The sequence below is a fragment of the Equus caballus genome, chromosome 9 (assembly GCF_041296265.1).
Source record: "Equus caballus isolate H_3958 breed thoroughbred chromosome 9, TB-T2T, whole genome shotgun sequence".
Lineage (NCBI taxonomy): Eukaryota > Metazoa > Chordata > Mammalia > Perissodactyla > Equidae > Equus > Equus caballus.
In genome coordinates, this window is record NC_091692.1 from 93,589,983 (window position 1) to 93,610,054 (window position 20,072).

General features: G+C 48.7%; 1 protein-coding gene across 2 annotated transcripts in view; it reads right to left on the bottom strand.

Annotated features, from left to right (window-relative positions):
• COL22A1 (collagen type XXII alpha 1 chain) overlaps positions 1–20,072 on the bottom strand; it is a 293,821-nt gene that overhangs the window by 194,563 nt on the left and 79,186 nt on the right. For both annotated transcript variants that reach the window (XM_005613300.4, XM_014728097.3), the window contains 4 exons: positions 8,165–8,245; positions 6,440–6,556; positions 2,647–2,691; positions 50–112 (listed from right to left, as the gene is read on the bottom strand). In XM_005613300.4, coding sequence (XP_005613357.1) covers positions 50–112; positions 2,647–2,691; positions 6,440–6,556; positions 8,165–8,245 — 306 coding nt within the window. The remainder of the gene's footprint in view (positions 1–49; positions 113–2,646; positions 2,692–6,439; positions 6,557–8,164; positions 8,246–20,072) is intronic.

The window sequence follows — 20,072 nt, forward strand, 5'->3', positions numbered from 1 at the left end:
GCACTGGGTCTCCCACACTAGCCATGCAGAGAGGGGGCTTGTTACTCACCACGTCGCCTTTCTCTCCCTTGGGTCCAGGAGCTCCAACCAGCCCAGTGGCTCCCATGTCTCCCTGAGGGGTTGAAACCAGAGATGAGCATTGGGTCAGGTCCTCCAACAGAGCTCCCCGACACAGGCTGCCTACCATCAACCTTGCCCCAACTCCCTAGAAACCTCTGATTTTATCATTGCTGACTGCACCAAGAGTCCACGCTTGCCACCCCTAGAGACGGAGGAAGCATCTGAATAATTTCCCCAATCTCTTAATCCCAGGAACTAGGGACATCTTGGGAAAGAGAGTAGATGAAAGCATCGCACGCTTGTCCCTGGGAATGGCCATGCTGCTGGTCCATGGCCAGGCCCGCAGAAGGGGAGTTAGAAGCCCCAGGTTCAAACCCTGCCCTGTTGCTTAGCATGAGAGCATCATTGCTCTTTGGGCCTCGGGCTCCTCCTCTGTGAACGGGCATGCTGTCATGAGCACACACAAGACTAAGAGCACGGCAGTGCTTTGAAAAGTGCCAGGGGTCAATCAGGGTTCCCTGATTATGCCATTTGTGTGACGAGTCTGTGCCCACGAGGGCCCTGGACCCTCACAACTGTCCATGAAGAGAGGGAGGGCAGGCAGAGGAGAAAACAGTGTCTGCAAGGGAAGAAAAGATTCACCAAGGGCCAGGCATGGTACTGGAGCCCAAATCTCCTACTGGCCCATGAGGCAACCCAAGCCAGGCTTGGGTGCACGACACGGGAGCCCTCAGTCAGTTTCTTCGAGTTTTCTTTTCTCTCAGTATGCAGTTTTATTTTATGCTTTACACTCTGAGAACACATAGCTACTTTGTTTATGCTGTTCCTTGGCCTTTAATGCCCTTCCCTGTCTTATTTCTCCTGAGCAGCTCCTGTGCATCCTACTGGACCCAGCTCAGCAGGGCCTCCCACAGAAAGGCATCCTGAAGCCCTCCCCGGTAGCTTTAGGGCGTCTTCTTTCGGCCTGGCTCTCCCCATATGATGCTCCACTCCTCTCTCTTCCCACTGGGCACAGGGCTCTCTGTCATTCGCTGTCAGGTTCCCACATCTACAACAGGCCTCGGCCCCCAGGAGACACCAGGCTGTGACTGCAGACACTACCTGAGCTAAATCTAGATAAATGGAGCCATTGGGAACACAGCTGCTTGCTCAGTGTCTTAACCATGGGTTAGGACCATTTGTCTGGTGATGCTAAAGGGCCATGTTTGCAAATTAGCTCTGGGGGAGCCAGGCCTGCCCCCAGGTGGACGTATCTGTTCCCTCCTTAGGATTCCTTCTCCCCCACCTTTTGTCTCCCAGTGTCAGGGGTCAGGCTCTGCTGCCCTCACAGCCCTGGACCTGTTCAACATTGGCAAAGACATTCCACAAACAAGCACTACTCCAGACAAACATTTTCTACTTATAAGTTCACAAACCCCTAGATGTCTCTGCTTTTTTCTTCCATCTGACAGCCGAGGAGCTGAGGTCATAGCCCAGGCGGTGCTCAGTGAGGCAGAAACTCCTGCTCCCCTTCTCACACCAACTGCCTAGTCCCCTGGACCGCTGCTCTCAGTAACAGGGGAGGCGAGCCAAGGAGGCTGTGTGTGTGTGATGGGGTGTGTGTGAGATGGTGTGTATATGTGTGATGGAGTGTGTGTGTGATGGTGTGTGCACATGTGATGATGTATGTACCTGTGCTCCCCATCTAGCAGAGCAGGGGGCAGAGGAGGGCAGGGCGAGAAAAGAGGGAGGGAGATGAGGGACTCACATACAGAGGCAGGGAGGAGGGAGAAGAGAAAGACTAAAGGGACCTTAGCAGGGGCTCAAGAATGATGCACTGAATAAAGGCAAAACTAAGCAACGCAGGAGAGGGAGAGGAAGTGAGGGAAGTCATCTCTAGGTGTTTCCACCACCACTCTCCGTGCCTCTTTCAAACACCAGACCAGGTAGTGGCCACTGGATGATGCTGACCTCTTCCACCCAGCCCTTGGGTGACCATGGCAATTTGCATCTCCCTGGGTCGTGGTTTTCTGAGACCAAAAAACGATGCTGGAAGAGAGGCCTGTCTAGCTCTGCAAATGTTATATCCCTGGGGAATGATGGTGAGAGAAAGGCAGCCATGACTGAGGAGAGAAGAAAGACCCCATGAGGAAACACTGGGCTTTGAGCAATTAGTGAGTTTGGAAAATTTGTGCAAAAACAATTTCATGCGGGTTAAACAAACAGAACACACAGTCTAAACAAATAGACTTTTAAAGGTCCAACCCCCAGAGTTTCTGCAATATAGATGCCTGAAGGATTGATGCAGAATTAGCTGACCACGGAGAGCTAAGCCTGTTGGAACGAACAGGATCTGAGCCAGGGCTGTGTAACCCAACCCTTTCTTGCTCAGACTTTCAGACTCAGAAACGGAGGTTCTGATCAGTGAAGAGCCTCAGAGGTTCCAAACTTTGTGCCACTTGCTCTATCCTTCTACCTTAACAAGCTTGAAAGCAAAATACCGCAGGATAGTGATCTGACAAACCACTTTTTCTCTTTCTTATATGGAGAGCAAAGCAAAGGATTGCTTGGGCTCTAAAGTGCGCCTCTGCCAACTCCAGTACTGACCTTTGGGCCGGGGAGCCCTGCGGGGCCATCAGAGCCCTTTTCACCCTAAGGGAAGAAAGGCAAAGGAAACAATTAAGGCTCCGTTTTCATTTTTCCCCTTCCTCGTCAGTAGTTAGTTATCCACCCTACAGGCTCATGAGCCAGTCTCTTGGTAAGCCATGTGCTGACCAACAAGTTGGACAAGAAAACTGGTTTTTTGGAGCTGAGAGCCCCCACTCTTGAACTGTAAACCTCCATGGGAACTCTGACATCGTCTCCAAATGCAGCCATAGGTGAACTGAAGATAGAAACAAACAAGGTGGCACCCTACCGCTATTTTTACCTGAATATGCCGTCAGTCCAATTAAAAAAAAAATCATGTAGCCTGCTAATGGTTCATATAACCATTATTCACTAAAATACAAAACAAGGCACAAATACAATTACAAGTTGTACAATTGTACCATATGATACAAATATAATACAAAACAAAATAATGGCTATAGGCTACTTCTAAAACTAAACATTGTTCACTTTTTAAAATATGTGCTATTTGTGTAAAAGATCTTATTATTGGATTTAAAAATGTGATCTGTTACGTTACAGATGCATGTAAACAGGCATACTAAAAACAAATGCAACGTGATTCATGCAATGATATATGTGTAAATCTCATCACATTCATGAAAACTGACACCATATCCATTTACACATATGAACCACCCATCACTAAAAACCATATACACTCCTGTCACAGTTGTGTACTTAGCTACTTCAGGAACATATTTTTGTTAATGGATTCACAGATGTCATTTATACATGCAAATGGAGATCAATGATTCTCTGTGTGTGTTTGACCTCACATGGTGCCCACCAGACTACCTGTACACAGTTCATGCTCACCATGATGTTTGGCTCTAGAGATGGAAACGTGGACCCAAAAGGCATCGTGTTGAGCTAGGTGAATAATGGGAATGTTTTGTAAACTGAATCTAAGATTTAAACCACCGGAAGCCACGCCTGCCCATGGCCAGAGGTCCTCCTCCCAAGAGAGAACGCTCAGACCTCCTGGGCCGCTTGTGTTGCATTTTCTATGGAATTGAAGATGGAAGAGACAGGCAATGTCTGTTTAGTGAAGTGGTTGTTGAGGCCTCTTCTGAGGCAAGCAGAAAAGAGGCCCCCTTCCCACCCCCTGTGCTCCAGAGGTTCTTGAGCAGGCCTGGTGGTGAGCTCTCTGGAGCTGCACAGGCCTCAGCGCTACTGGGTACCTCAGCCAGGTGGTAGACTTTCGAGGACCACGTCTTCTGTATCTCATAGCCTCAGTGCTCAGCACACAGTGGATTCTTAAGGTTTCTTGTCAAATATAAGGGATGATTAATTGAATAAAGGAACGGGTTATTGGGTGAAGCCACCCAGAGTTTGAGGCCAAGAATTTGTGAGTTGGTTGATAAGCTTGAACAGCAAGGCCTTGTCCTGCCAGCGAGAAAGAGAGGGTGTGTTCATTTATCCCTTCCTCTCATCTGCCCATCCACCACCTATCCTTCCATCTTTCATACCCTGATCCACCTACCCATCAATTCAACCATTACTTAATGATGTCAGGCTATATATCAGTAGCTAAAAATACAGTCATGTCAAGATTCAATCTCTGCCATCTGGAACTAGTGTTATGGAAATAAGGCAAGTAAATATTTTTAATCCAATGTGATAATTGTTACGGTAGATGGAGTTATGATAGATGGAAGCACAGGGAGAGAAAAGGGTCACAGAGTCTTGGAACTGGCAGGTGCTGAATAAATAAGTTATTGAATGAATGGATGGTGAATAATGGGAGGGAGAAAGGAAGGAGTTAAGGGAGGGAGGGAGACAGGAGAGGGGGCAGGGGGAGGGAGGAAGGAAATCACATAGACTATAATGTGCTGGGGAAAGGATTCCTTGGGGATGTCTTAAAAGAGGAGCAGGCATTAGCCAGATGAAAGAGGGGGAGTGAGAAAAGATGTTCTAGTCAGAAGGGGCTGCAGATGCAAATGCCAGAAGGCAAGAAAGATTATGACCCCCTCCAAGGAATAAGAAGTTCTTGCCTTGAGTGGAAATTGGGAGGGGAAAGTGGAGTGAGATGAGGCCAGAAAGGCAACTGGGGACCCCCCAGAGGCCACACAAAGTGGGAGGACTTGGGGAGGGGATCCATAAGCCCAAACAAGGAGGTGAGTGGGGAGCCCGGGGATGTTTAGAGCTGGGGAGTGGGCAGATGGGGGAAAAGGAGGATGGAGGCCTGCTTCACCCAGACTTCCCACGGGGGTCCATGCCAGGGACCCCAGAAACCTCAGTGAGATGCATCCAGGACATGGGCCTGGCTCTAGGAAAAGCTGTGGACTGGACAGAGCTAGTGCTGGCCACCCTTCCTGGCACAGTCTGTCTGTGTGCACAGTGGCTGGTGGTCCAAACCTTTAAAAAGCTGTTACCCTTCTCATTCTGGGTTCTTAATGGAAAAGGATTCCGAAGGATTTGGGTTTAGACAGACAGCTGCTTTTGTTATTTCATTGACAGGCGAGAACTGGATCAACAGGTTGTCTGTTGCCACCCTGAGCCTGCCAGGGGGCAGAGGAGGAGCCTGCCCAGCACTGTGTGTGCACCCCCCTGGTCCGCTCCCAACTTGCCCTGTTCCTAACCCTGCCGGCCGGCACCAAGCTGAGGTACCTTCACTTCACCTTCTGCCCAGAAAAGACCTCAGCTCGCAGCGCGACTGAGCCATCTCCACTTGGCCTTCCAGCAAGTTGGGCCATGGGTTGACAACTCATGTTGATTGAGAGCTCCTTGGCGACCCCTGTCGCCCCAGGGTCTGGCTACACCCAAAGAAGAAAGAAGGAGGGAAAAAAAAGGGAGTGAAAGACAGAGGAGAGGAAAGAAGGGAAGGAGGGGAGTCTGCCAGGACAGGCTTACTGAAAGAAAACTGGAAATTTGAGATATGTCCACTTCAATGAACTTGAACCATCATTTCCTATCTTTGCGTCTCCCTAGTCCCTCAGAAAGTCACTGAGCACCTCCTGTGGGCTGGCCCCACCCTGGGAGGTGCAGACACAACGATGGATAGACCGCAGGCTGGAGATCCAGGCCTGGGGGCTACGGGTCCAGCAGAACTTCTTGGAGACCTTCTCCAGCACAGTTCTACTTTTTGTCATCCGTGTGTACTTGTTTGTTTATTTCTGCTCAAACAGTGGAAGACATCTTTTTCTTATCAAAAGGGCCACTGGTCTGCAGAAAAACAGAACAGATGAAGGCCTCAGGCCCTCAATGGGACATTTAATATAGGCTAGTGGATGGTGGTGGTACTGTTCATAGAAACACACTTGTTTTTAAAATTAGAAACAAGATGCACAGAACTCTACTCACATATGTAAGTAGGTTATAGAGTATGGCTAATGAAAGAAACATTGAGAAGAAAGGGATGAGGATGCACACGTAAGCCCTCAGCCATTGCTCATTCTGAGTCTCATTCTCAAACCACGTCTGCTTTGATTTAGCTGCACATGAGTGGAGAGGATAAAAGTAGGAGGCAGGAAAACCTCAGGAATACATTAGTAACTTCAGGGAAACGTTCATTAGAGTTTGGTCTGAGGAGCTCCCCTCCAGTGTGCACACAAATCAAGAAACAAGAGTCCCAAGTTCCCTGACCTGAGAATCATCCAGAGCCTGGACCATCCAGACCATGTGCATGATGGGAAATTCCCACCTCCGCTGCCCATCCTAGTGACCACCCTGCCCACATCAACTCTGGGGCTCCGGGCTAGAGGCTGAGGGTGGATTGCAGGGCTACCTTTTCTCCAGCTGGGCAGGAGCAGTTGATTGTCTTCAAATACCCGATCTGCTCACTGCCGGCGGTGGGAGGTTGTAGCGGCGGGGGTGAAGGCTCTCTCAGCACTGTCACCTGGCACTGGAAAGAAAGTTCTAAGAGTCGGAACCTGCTTCTTGTCCAGCACTGCTGCCCAGCAGGGGGCGCAGTCTGGACCTTCCTTAGAACTATGTAGGCAAAGGGAAGCCAGGAACCCTGAGGATGCTTGAAGGTGAGCACAGATGGCAAGTCATATCTGCCCGCATGTCCTGGCGCTGTGAGGCCTTGGAGTCAGACCAGCCTGGGCCAACCTAGTCTCAGCCATTTCACTGGCCTCTCAGCAACCTGCAGGAGCTGCGTGACCCCTCTGAGCCTCAGTGTCAATCTCTGCAGAATGGGGACAAGGGCGTTTCCACCATACTGCAGTGAGGGCTATTTACTGGGACATGTTAAAGCACCCCACTCAGTGTCTCGCACCCAGCAGGGGCTCAGTAGTGACTTATTTCCCCACCTCACCACTGCCCTCCCTCCCTTCCCTTTATTCTCTCACACTCTTATCTGTCCTCATCCCTTTCCTTTCTCCCCTCACCCTCTCTCTCAACAGTCAGGCCCATCTGACTCCAAATTCCCAGCTGTCTATGGTAGCGACCACCACTGTGAGCCTGTGCACCGTAATCGTCCTGAGATAGGGCACACTGACCAAGCACTCACTGTGTCCTGGGGACTGGCCCTACCAAGCATTGTACATGGACTTCCTCCCTCACCCTGGGAAGCAGGCTGTATGACTATTCCCAGCTTCCAAGCAGACTTGGAATTAGGATTCGGGAAAGAGGTTGGAGAGGCAGAGACTTGAAAAGGGGTAGCGGTGGAGAGATTCCAGGGAGAGGCCGATCCTGCATGGAGAGTTGGGGGCCAACTCTGGTGGGTCTTGCCCTTCCAAGGTCTGACCACAAGCTGCCTTCTCCTGTTTGGTTGACAAGCCCAGAGCACTGTGGCCTTCCTGTCCTCTGAGCACTGGTCAGCCCTTCCTAGGGACACGCTGCCAGTCTCTGCCTCTCCCTCCCCAGAGTTGGGCCTTATTGCTTGGCCTGTGGCCTCAGGTGGTGCTGACTGAGGTTAGGTTTTGCAGGACATCTGGTCCTGTCCAAAACATCCATAAGATACTTGGTCCACGCCAAAAGGTTCTTGAAATTTGGTCCTGTCCAAAATGTCTATACTGGTCCACACCAAAAAGTCCTTGATATTAGGTCATCTTTAGTCTGTGTAAAGCATCCATGGAGACATTGGGTTCATGCCAAAATGGATTCTGGATATTTGGTCCTGTCCAAAACCATTTGGCATGGACCAAATATGCTCATGGACATTTTCAACAGGACCAAATATCAAGGGCCTTGTGGACATGGACAAAATGTCTTATGGACCAAATGTCTTATAGACATTTCAGACAAGACCAAATGTCTGTTAATCAGGCTGGGACTGCAGCAGCCCCTTAGGAGGAGCTACATGTCCCTGTTCCCCCAACCCATACCCTGGTTGCCCAGGAAATGAAACCCTGGTGATGATCACCTGGCTCCCTCTCAGGTCACATTCTGATGGCAGGTGTCCCCCTGACCCCCGACTGACCATTTCTAGGCCCTGGACACCCCCTTCCCTTCCAAAGGCCAAGTTCCCATTTCTTCCCATTGTCTCCATGCAAGAGTCTTTGCTCACCGGGCCCGAGGGGATGTCACAACAAGTCTCCAATTCTGAGTGTCGGGAGTCACAGTAAATCACGATCCGCTGTAGATCAAACTGGAAAGAAAAACAAGGACACAAGATGAGTTTGGGGACTTTGGAATCCAGAAGCCTCCTTGGTTTCAGACAGGCTCTGCTCTGGCATCAGGTCCTACCTCCTCCTCGGGGTCCTTCCTGGTCTGATCCCAGGTGACTTTCTTCCCTGAGCTGAACTTCAGAGGGAGCCTGTGTCATCTGCTCACACGCTCCCCTTCTAAAGTGAGAGCCCCAAGTGCAAGGAGGTTCGTTGGCACAAACTGAAGTCGCTGCTTTATTCTACTCTGAATGTACCATGTCCTGCCCTCCATCACATCCGTCCTCCTCGCCCCTTTCACTGTCACTGCATTTATTTAAAGCTCCTTCCATGATGCTGTTGCAACAGTGTCTGAAAATTCAGCGAATCCCTATTTTCAACCTCTCCAGGCATCTCCACATGGTTGTTTAAATAAACTTTTTAAAATAAAAGTTTGCTCCTATCACCTCTAATACCACAGAATCTTAATATAACTTAAAGAGACCATGGTGTCAAATACACACACATGCACATACACAAAGGCATACACACATGTACAGTCTACAGACAAAGCCCAGGCCTTCTTGTAGGACGGTCAAGCCCTCCAAGACACAGCTCTGCCCACTGCCAGGTCCATTTCTCTTCATTCCACATGTGCACTCCATGACATCTGAGCTCACGGTTTCCCATGCCCATGTCTTTGTATGTGGTCCCTCTTCTAGAAAAGCCCCTGACAAACTAGCAAATTGTTAGTCACCTCTAAGACATGGAGCTTCATTCCTCTCCCCTTGAGTTAGGAGGGACTTAGTCACTTGCTTCTAATGACTAGAACATTGCAAAAGTGACAGCAGGTCACTTTCGAGATTAGGTGATAAAAAGACTGGCTTCTGCCCTGAGTGTGAGCTCTCTCTCCCTCTCTCTCTGTCTCATCACTCACTCTCGGGGTCACCAGCTGCCATGTTGTGAGCTGTCTTATGGAGAAACTCATGTGGAGAGGCACCAGGGCCACTTCCAGCAATCCACCAGCAAGAACTGTGGCCCTCAGTTCAACAGCCCACAGGAGGCTGCCAACAGCCACCTGAGTGAGCTTGCAGTCCCACGTGAGCTCTGAGATGACCCCAGCAATAGCCACCAGCTTGACGGCAACCTCATGAGACATCTGAGCAAGAACCGCCCAGCTTATCCACTCCCAGGGTCCCGAACCACAGATACTATGAGACAATTATGGTTGTTTTCATCCGTTTTTCTTGTTTTGGAGGAGGGGCAATCTGCTATACAGCAACAGATAACTGTCAGGATGAGTTCGTCGGGCCCTCTTCTCTACCGCGTTGCCACCTTACACATACAGCTAACATTGAACATAGCAGACTGTGCAATAATTCTATATTCGTGTGTCATCTTCCCTGTGGGTTCCCCATACTGACCCGTGCCCCTCAGACACTGATCTCTGCCTGCCCACATGCTTTGTCTTCTCGGTTCCCAGTCTCCTCCTTCCTGCTGTCTGCAAGGTTGCTCCTCTCACCTTTCACCTCTGTAACCACCCACCCAAGCCTAGGCCCTCCTTGTCACTTGTTGCTGTGACACCTCATCCTGTGCACCTTCATAGCAGCACTCACCACATACGGGCATACCTCTCTTCATTGTGCTTTGCAGAGACTGTGTTTTTTTAACAAATTGAAGGTTTCTGGCAACCCTGCACTGAGCACGTCTATTGGTTGCCATTTTTCCAACAGCATTTGCTCACTTCGTGTCTCTGTCACATTTTAGTAATTCTCGCAATATTTCACATTTTTTCATTATTATTATATTTGTTATGGTAGTCTGTGATCAGTGGTCTTTGATGTTACTATTGTAATTATTTTGGGCACCACGAACCGCCATATAAGATGGTGAATTTACTTAATAAATGTTGAACGTTGTTTCGACTTCTCCACTGACTAGCTGTTTCCCCATCTCTCTCCCTCTCCTTGGGCCTCCTCATTCCTTGAGACACAACAATACTGAAATTAAGCCAATTAATAACCCTGCAATGACTTCTAAGTGTTCAAGTGAAAGGAGGAGGTACAGATCTCTCACTTGAAACCAAAAGCTAGAAATGATTAAGCTGAGTGAGGAAGGCACGTTGAAAGCTGAGACAGACCCAAAGCAAGGCCGCTTGTGCCAAATAGGTAGTCAAGCTGTGAATGCAAAGGAAAGTTCTTGAAGGAAATTAAAAGTGCTACTCCAGGGAACACACAAATGATAAGAAGGCAAAACAGACTTATTGCTGATATGGAGAAAGTTGCAGTGGTCTGGACAGAAGATCAAACCAGCCATGACATTCCCTTAGGCCAAAGCCTAACCCAGAGAAGGCCCTAACTCTCCTCAATTCTATGAAGGCTGAGAGAGGGGAGGAAGCTGCAGAAGAAAAGTCTGAAGCTATGGAAAGACATTCCATGCACATGGATTGGAAGAATAAACATAGTTAAAATGTCCATACTACCTAAAGCAATCTACAGATTCAACACTATCCCAATCAGAATCCCAATGACATTCTTTACAGAAATTGAACAAAGAATCCTAAAATTCATAGGGGAAACAAAAGACCCCGAATTGCTAAAGCAATCCTGAGAAAGAACAAAGCCGGGGGCATCACAATCCCTGACTTCAAAGCATACTACAAAGCTACAGTGATCAAAACAGCATGGTACTGGTACAAAAACAGGTGTACAGATCAATGGAACAGAATTGAAAGCCCAGAAATAAAACCACACATCTATGGACAGCTAATCTTCGACGAATGAGCTGAGGGCCTACAATGGAGAAGAGAAAGTCTCTTCAACAAATGGTGCTGGGAAAACTGGACAGCCACATGTAAAAGAATGAAAATTGACCATTCTTTTTCACCATTCACAAAAATAAACTCAAAATGGATCAAAGACCTAAAGATTAGGCCTGAAACAATAAGTCTTCTAGAAGAGAATATAGGCAGTACACTCTTTTTTTTTTTTTTAATTAATATCATGATAGTTAACAACCTTGTGAAATTACAGTTGTACATTATTATTAATCATGTTGTAGGTGCACTACTTCACCTTTAGTACCCTCCCCCAACCCCACCTTTCCCCTGGTAACCACCAATCAGTTCTCTTTGTCTATATGTTAACTTCCACCTATGAGTGGAGTCATATAGAGTTGGTCTTTCTCTGTCTGGCTTATTCCACTCAACATAATACCCTCAAGGTCCATCCATGTTGTTGTGAATGGGATGATTTTGTCCTTTTTTATGGCTGAGTATTATTCCATTGTATATATATACCATATCTTCTTTATCCAATCATCAGTTGCTGGGCACTTAGGTTGGTTCCACGACTTGGCTATTGTGAATAATGCACTGCCTAAGTACACTCTTTGACATCAGTTTCAAAATAATCTTTTTGGACACCCTAACCCCTCAGATGAGGGAAACAATAGAAAGAATAAACAAATGGGACTTCATCAGACTAAAGAGCTTCTTCAAGGCAAGGGAAAACAGGATTGAAACAAAAAAACAGCCCACTAATTGGGAAAAAATATTTACAAGTTATTTATCCGACACAGGGTTAATCTCCATAATATATAAAGAACTCGCACAGCTCAACAACAAAAAAATCAAACAACCTGATCAAAAAATGGGCAGGGGACATGAACAGACATTTCTCCAAAGAAGATATACGGATGGCCAATAGACACATGAAAAGATGCTCATCATCACTAATCACCAGTGAAATGCAAATCAAAACTACACTTAGATATCACCTTACAACCATTAGAATGGCAAAAATATCCAAAACAAAAAGTGACAAATGTTGGAGGTGTTGTGGAGAAAAAGTAACCCTCATACACTGTTGGTGGGAATGCAAACTGGTGCAGCCACTATGGAAAACAGTATGGAGATTTCTCAAAAAATTAAAAATAGAAATACCATATGACCCAGCCATCCCACTACCGGGTATCTATCCAAAGAACTTGAAATCAGCAATTCCAAAAGTTCCATGCACCCCTATGTTCATCGCAGCATTATTTACAATAGCCAAGCAACCTAAGTGCCTATCAACTGATGATTGGATAAAGAAGATATGGTATATATATACAATGGAATACTACTTGGCCATGAAAAAGGATAAAATTGTCACATTCATAACAACATGGGTGGACCCTGAGGGTATTATGTTAAGTGAAATAAGTCAGATAGAGAAAGACGAACTCTGTATGACTCCACTCATAGGTGGAAGTTAAACATATAGACAAAGAGAACCGATTGGTGGTTACCAGGGAAAAGGGGGCTGGGGGGAGGGCATAAAGGGTGAAGTGGTGCACCTACAACATGACTAACAATAACGTACAACTGAAATTTCACAAGGTTGTAAACTATCTTAATCTTAATTAAAAAAAAAAAGTCTAAAGCTAGCAGAGGTTGATTCCTGAGGTTTAAGGAGAGAAGCCATCTCCATAACATAAAAGTGCCAGGTGAGGCAGCAAGTGCTGATGGAGAAGCTGCAGGAAGTAACCAGAAGATCTAGCTAAGATCATTAATGAAGGCGGCTACAGTAAACAGAAGTGTTTCAGTGTAGTTGTAACAGCCTTATATTGGACGAAGATGCCGTCTAGGATCTTCCTAGCTAGAGAGAAGTCAATGTCTAGCTTCAACGCTTCAAAGGACAGGCTGACTCTCTTATTAGGGGTTAATAAAGCCTGTGACTTTAAATTGAAGCCAATGCTCACTTACCATTTTGCAAATCCGAGGGCCCTTAAGAATTATGGTAAATCTACTCTGCCCGTGCTCTATAAATGGAATAACAAAGCCTGGATGACAGCATATCTGTTTACAACGTGGTTTACTGAATATTTTAAGCCCACTACTGAGAATTAGTGCTCAGAAAAAGAGATTCCTTTCAAAATCTTACTGCTCATTACCAATGCTCCTGGTCACCCAAGAGCTCTGATGGAGATGGACAACGAGATTAATGTTGTTTTCACGCCTGCTAACACAACATCCATTGTGCAGCCCATGCATCGAGGAGTAATTTCAATTTTCAAGTCTTATTATTTAAGAATGCATTTTGTAAGGCTATAGCTGCCATAGATAGTGATTCCTCTGATGGATCTGAACAAAGTAAATTGAAAACCTTCTGGAAAGGAGTCACCATTCCAGATGCCATTAAGAACATTCTTGATTCATAGGAAGCAGTCAAAATACCAATATTAACAGGAGCTTGGAAGAAGTTGACTCTAACTCTCAGGGACGACTTTGAGGGGTTCAAGACTTCAGTGGAGGAAATAACTGCAAATGTGGTGGAAACAGCAAGAGAACTAGAATTAGAAGCGAAGCCTGAAGATGTGACTGAATTTCCGCAATCTCATGATCAAACTTGAACGGATAAGGAGTTCCTTCTCATGGATGAGCAAAGAAAGTGGTTTCTTGAGAGGGAATCTCCTCCTGGTGAAGCTGCTGTGAATATCGTCAGAGTGACAACAAAGGATTTAGACTATTGCATAAACTTAGTTGATAAAGCATGGCAGGGTTTGAGAGGACTGACTCCAGTCTTGAAAGAAGTTCCACTGCGGGTAAAACGCTCTCAAATAACATTGTGTGCTACAGAGAAATTGTTTGTAAAAGGAAGAGTCAATAAATGTGGCAAACTTCATTGTTGTCTTATTTTAAAAAATCGCCACAGCCACCCCAACCTTCAGCAACCACCACCCCGATCAGTCAGCCCCATCAACATCGAGGTAAGGCCTCCCACCAGCAAAAACATTACAACTCTGTGACTCGCTGAAGGCCCAGATGAGAGTTAGCATTTTTTAGCAATAAACCATTTTTTTCATTAAGGCAGGTACATTGTTTTTTTATGGAAAATGCTATTTCACACTTAATAGACTACAGTATAGTATAAGCGTCACTTTTATATGCACTGGGAAATCAAAAAATTTGTGTGACTCGCTTTACTGCGATATTTGCTTTACTGCCATGTTCTGGAAGCAAACCCGCAACATCTCCGAGATATGCCTGAACATCATTTTAGACGTATTTCTTTTCTTTCTGTTTTCTTTTTTTTTAGAGATTGGCACCTGAGCTAACATCTGTTGCCAATCTTCTTTTCTTCTTCTCCTCCTCCTCTTCTTCTTCTCCTCCTCCTCCTCCCCCACAAAGTCCCCCTGTACATAGTTGTATATTCTGGTTGTAGGTCCTTCTGGTTGTGCGATATGGGACACCACCTCAGCACAGCTTGATGAGTGGTGCCACGTCCATGCCCAGGATCTGAACTGGAGAGACCCCAGGCCACTGAAGCAGAGTGCGTGAACTTAACCACGCAGCCCCAGGGCCGGTCCTGTGTTCGTGTTTCTTAGTTTGCTTTTTACAATCTGTTTCCCCTGCTAAGCAGAACATAAACTCTATAAGGCCGGCTCTCATATCTCTTGTCTCTCACTGTAGCCCCAGCACCAGAGCTGTTCCTGACACACAGTGGGTGTCCCAGAGGCACAGAATTGATGGTTGAATGGATAAATCCATGCGTGGACAAATGGGAATCAAATGGCACTTGAGCTGAATCAACGGGAGGAGGAATGCTTATTTGATTGAATGCTGATGCTAAGCACCTCGGCCTGGTACCTCCCCTGTGCCCCTCTCTGGCCTGTGCTGCACTCAGGAGTCCGTCTGCAGCCTGACCAGCAGGTGGTCAGCTGCTCCTCTGCGTCCTGGTCCTCCTGGCTTTACAGCATGCCCCTGTAGATGAAACCCACACTCCATTGACTTGGCTCAGCAGAAACAATAGCAATTCCAGTTGTCCGTCTGTTTTATTTCCTGTAAAGACACCAGCCCACAGATGGAAGAAAATAACAAAACACAAAATTGTGCTTTTGAACAAGACCTGTTTTAAAGAGAGGGTCCTGTTTTTTGCATTAGCAAGCACAGACACCCAGCAGCTGGGCCCGTCTGGCAAGGCTTCAGGGACAGGAGTGGAGAAGAAACAGACAGAGGCTCCAGGTCAGAGATGGACCATGGACCACCTGAGACCTGGGCAGAGATGTGCTCAGGTAGGGTGAGGGGGCTTGGGAGCCAGAAGGACCCCCTTTCCAACTGCCTGAAATCCCACCATTCTCTGGTCACCCCAATCCTTCCTCCTCCCCCTCTCCCTCCACCAAGCCAGGGGTCCACCTCCTGACATCCCTCTGGCCCCAGCTCCATTCTGAGACCTCTGCTCACACTTACGCCCTCAGCAATTCTGGGTTGAACTACTGCACTGGTCTTTGCCCCAGCCCCAGCTTCCCTCCAGGTCCCACTCATTTGCGGCTTGGTGATCGTTTTCTGGCTACAGTGCGGAAAGCAGCTGGTGGGTGCAGAGAGCTTGGAATCTGGGATTAGCCGGGCCACATCTAAGTTTCAGCCCTGCTCCTCCCTCACGGCAGCTGGTCAAGGCACACGAATTCCCTGAGCCTTGGTTTCCTCTTCGGTAAGGTGAAGATGATGACATGGGCTCGCAGGGCTGTGGCGTACACCAGGTGAGGCAAATGAGCGTGCACCCATCACAGGTGAAGCTGCAGACATGCTGGGGTCTCCCTGCTGTGTTCAAGGCCCCGAGCTACATGGTCACAAGTACCCTAGCCTATGCTTCTGGAAGACTGACCAAGGGGTGAGACATTTATTAATTCTCTCTCCATATACTTCACTAGTATTTGTTTTTAATCTAGAAACCCAGCCTGAAACAATAAGTGGGTGCATCATTTTGTTGACAAATGTCAGAGGCTCTGGGATTCCCCAGGATTGGGTACAAACTGGACACAGCTAATGTCAGTGGCGAAAGGAGAGAGAGGGATGCTCTCAAGCCCCGAGACTCCACACGGTGGGTAAAAATGGCCCAATTAAGGGCCCGATGTGATCATCGAATTTCAGAGTCAAGGGAGAATAGGATGGAGAGTTCCAGACTCACAGTAGAAGCAAAGCTCAAAAGCAGGCTGTGAAGCTTGCACTTCTGCTTCCTAATTTTGCCACTTTGAGCAAGCTGTTCTCTCTGTGCCTGAACGTCATCACTCAACGGGGCTGACATGGTGACCCAGCTCTGGGCTGTAGCCGGATTAGCTGAGTCGGTGCTGGCGAAGGCACGGAGCCCCAGCGAGGGGCCGGTCAAGGCAGGGCTGTGCTGCTGATTCAAGTGCTGGGGCTCAGACTCCACGTGGGGTCGGTCGGCCCGCCGCACAAAACTAACAGGCTGGAAGGAAGACAAGAGCAGCCGGCAGCCGCCTTCCCAGTCGGAGCACAAGTGCACTTGTCTCTTGGTGATTCTCTTTTGCCTCAAAATGAATCGTGGTTTTGGGGCTGGAGCAAGAGCAGCAACGCGGGCAGCCCCATAACATCTCGGAAACGGTTGAGGCAGCGCAGGGAGAGGTCAGGGCTGTATTGGAGGACGTTCCCTGGGGCTGCAGAGAGCAGGGTGGATGGGAAGGAGAAGGAGGGTGAGGCCGGTTAGGGTATGACCAGAAAGGCCCGGGGTCTGGGCTGGGGCAGGGCCCGTGTGCTGGGGGAGGGGCTGGGTGCTGGCAAGCGAGTGGATGGGCACCTAGGCCAGTGGAGTCGGTGCCAGTCCCTGAACAAGGCACTGAGCAGGGAGAGGAGGAGACTCAGATCCCTGGGGGTGCGAAGAGGAGTTCCTGGCCTCTCAGGGGGAGTTTCTCTGGGACACTTGCCCTACAGAGGCTCCTCCCCCATCCCTCTCCTGAGGGTCACGAGAGGGTCAGAGGAGGGCGGCCCTCTGCATTTGCTGCCCAGAGGGAGGCTGCGGGGGCTGGTCCCGGCGCCAGGACCGGCCACGGCACGAAATGGCCGCAGAGAGCTGGAGGCATCAAAATTGACTCCCCTGCTTCCTGAGAGGGGTTACGGCTTCTTGGCGACCAACGCCATTCCCAACAATCCGGCGGTTGGCAGAGGCCTGGGACACAGGAGCAGGGAATGGGAAGGGAAGGCTGATAGGGCCTCAGCAGAGAGACTGGGGGAGGGGCCTCAGGAGAGGGACAGGGGCGGGGCCTCAGGAGAGGGACAGGGGCGGGGCCTCAGGAGAGGGACAGGGGTGGGGCCTCAGGGGAGGGATGAGGGGAGGAGCCTCAGGAGAGGGACGAGGGGAGGGGCCTCAGGAGAGGGACAGGGGCGGGGCCTCAGGAGAGGACGAGGGGCGGGGCCTCAGGAGAGGGATGGGAGGGGCCTCAGGAGAGGACGAGGGGCGGGGCCTCAGGAGAGGGACAGGGGCGGGGCCTCAGGAGAGGGACGGGGGGAGGAGCCTCAGGAGAGGAATAGGGGGAGGAGCCTCTGTAGGGCAAGTGTCCCAGAGAAACTCCCCCTGAGAGGCCAGGAACTCCTCTTCGCACCCCCAGGGATCTGAGTCTCCTCCTCTCCCTGCTCAGTGCCCTGTTCAGGGACTGGCACCGACTCCACTGGCCTAGGTGCCCATCCACTCGCTTGCCAGCACCCAGCCCCTCCCCCAGCACACGGGCCCTGCCCCAGCCCAGACCCCGGGCCTTTCTGGTCATACCCTAACCGGCCTCACCCTCCTTCTCCTTCCCATCCACCCTGCTCTCTGCAGCCCCAGGGAACGTCCTCCAATACAGCCCTGACCTCTCCCTGCGCTGCCTCAACCGTTTCCGAGAGCAGCCGACTTCTCCCACAGGCCGACCCCAAGGCGGGTGCATGGAAAGGCCTGGCCCCTGCCTTCCGCCCTGCCTCACCCCACAATCTACTTCAAGCTCCTGCCACCTCAGGATGCTGTGAGCACAATGCCGCAATCTACCACCTGGCTGCAGGCTCCACTGCACAAACAATCCTACTCATCCTTCAACGCTCCTCCCAGGAGTCACCTCCTCCAGGAAGCCACCCCTGCTCACTCCTTCATCAGATACCTTTCCTCTGGGTCTTGTAATATCTGATGCTTATTTCTGTCGTGGAATTTATTCAATTAGACCAAAATGACCTCAGTGTGAATCTGTTTTCTGAGACTATAAATGTCTTAAAGTCAGAGATTATTTTCTATTCATTAAACATAATGTTGGGGGCTGGCCTGGTGGCACAATGGTTAAGTGTGCACATTCCGCTTCAGTGGCCCAGGGTTCACCGGTTCTGATCCCGGGTGCGGACATGGCACTGCTCGGCAAGCCATGCTGTGGTAGGCATCCCACAAATAAAGTAGAGGAAGATGGGCACGGATGTTAGCTCAGAGCCAGTCTTCCTCAGCAAAAAGAGGAGGATTGGCAGAAGATGTTAGCTCAGGGATAATCTTCCTCAAAAAACAAAAACACATTGTTGAAAGCCTACTGTGTGTCAGGCAGATGAAGTGACAGACAAGACAGAACATCAGCCACTGTCATGGAGCTGGCATTCTCCCAGGGCAGACAGACAGTGGCTACTTGATCACACAAACCACCCAGAACAACGAGAGGCACCAGCAGGTGTCCTGCTGACATGCTGGTATGGACTGGAAAGGCCAGGCGTTCTCTTGCAGGTTTTGGGGGAGCGAGTGTGTATTGGCAGCCCGTCTCCACCCGTGACTAGCTGGATGATTTTAGGCAACTTAGAAAATATAGATATATATGTATGTATATCTATATATTTGGCTACTTACGTGGGTGTATACATTTGATAGAATGCATCAAAGTATACACTTAAGCTCTGTGCATTTTACCGTATATGATTATACCTCAATAAAGAATAAAGTAAAATGCATATTTATTGAGTGAATTAATTTAGCCTTACCCAGCCAAAGCTTCTTTATTTAAAGAATAGGAACAGTCTAGGAATTTCACAAGCATTATGAGAACTGAATTAGGTTATATTTTTAGTACCTGAACCAAAGTAGAAGCACATATAATTAGTATAATGAACAACAGTATTATTCTATAATTATGTAAATATATATAACTAAATTATAATAATTCTATTTGCCACTATTTATTAAGTACTTATTTTGCATATGGGCTATTTTACATGTTTTATTTATCCTATATCTCTTAATGCTTTTAATAACAAATTTCCTCTTATCAATAACATTTCACAGACAGGAGTCTCAAACTGCAAACTCCATCTTTTCCAGGGTCACCCAGCCCATGAGCCTGTCCGACCACACAGCAGACACTCCGGCCGCTGCCCCTGTCCATTCAGCCCCTTCCTTCCCCTTGGCCAGGCTCTCAGAAGTCACTCCCAGCTCAGGATGAGGTCTGATCTCTGTGGATTTGTTCACTGGAAACAAGTGCCTGTCTGGTGAACGTCACCTTCCTGGGAAAACCCTCCATCCGTAAGAGTGAGAAGCTCCTGCACTCTGTCCTCCATTTCAGACACCGCTGGGGCAGGCCCTTCCCTGTCTGAGCTGCAGTGTCTTCTTGGAAAAAGTATTAAGGGAAAATTGCTTCCACACAATGACCAAGACTCAGAGGCATCAAACGCACATTCCACAGGCCGCTGAGCAAACCAGAAGAACAAAAGGGGTTGTGGCCAGTCCTGTCCCTGGTCAGAGGGAGCCTTGACTCAGTAACTACTGAGAGAACTACTGAGAATAACTACGGAGAGGAGAGAAGGGCAGAGCTTTGCATCTGTAGGACCAGGAAGAGGAGGAGCGTGAGCAGGAGGGCACAGGGCTCTGCAGGGGAGCCCCAGGGTACCTAGTGGAGGCAGACCCAGCGATGCCTGTGTGTGCATGTGCACCCTCGGATCCATCTCGCTCCCACTCCTACACAGCATGGTCTCCGAAGCGCACGCCATCTCTAATATTCTTCATGGGCCAACACAGTGCTGAACACTTGATGAGAATCATTCCATCCAATCCTCACAGCCTC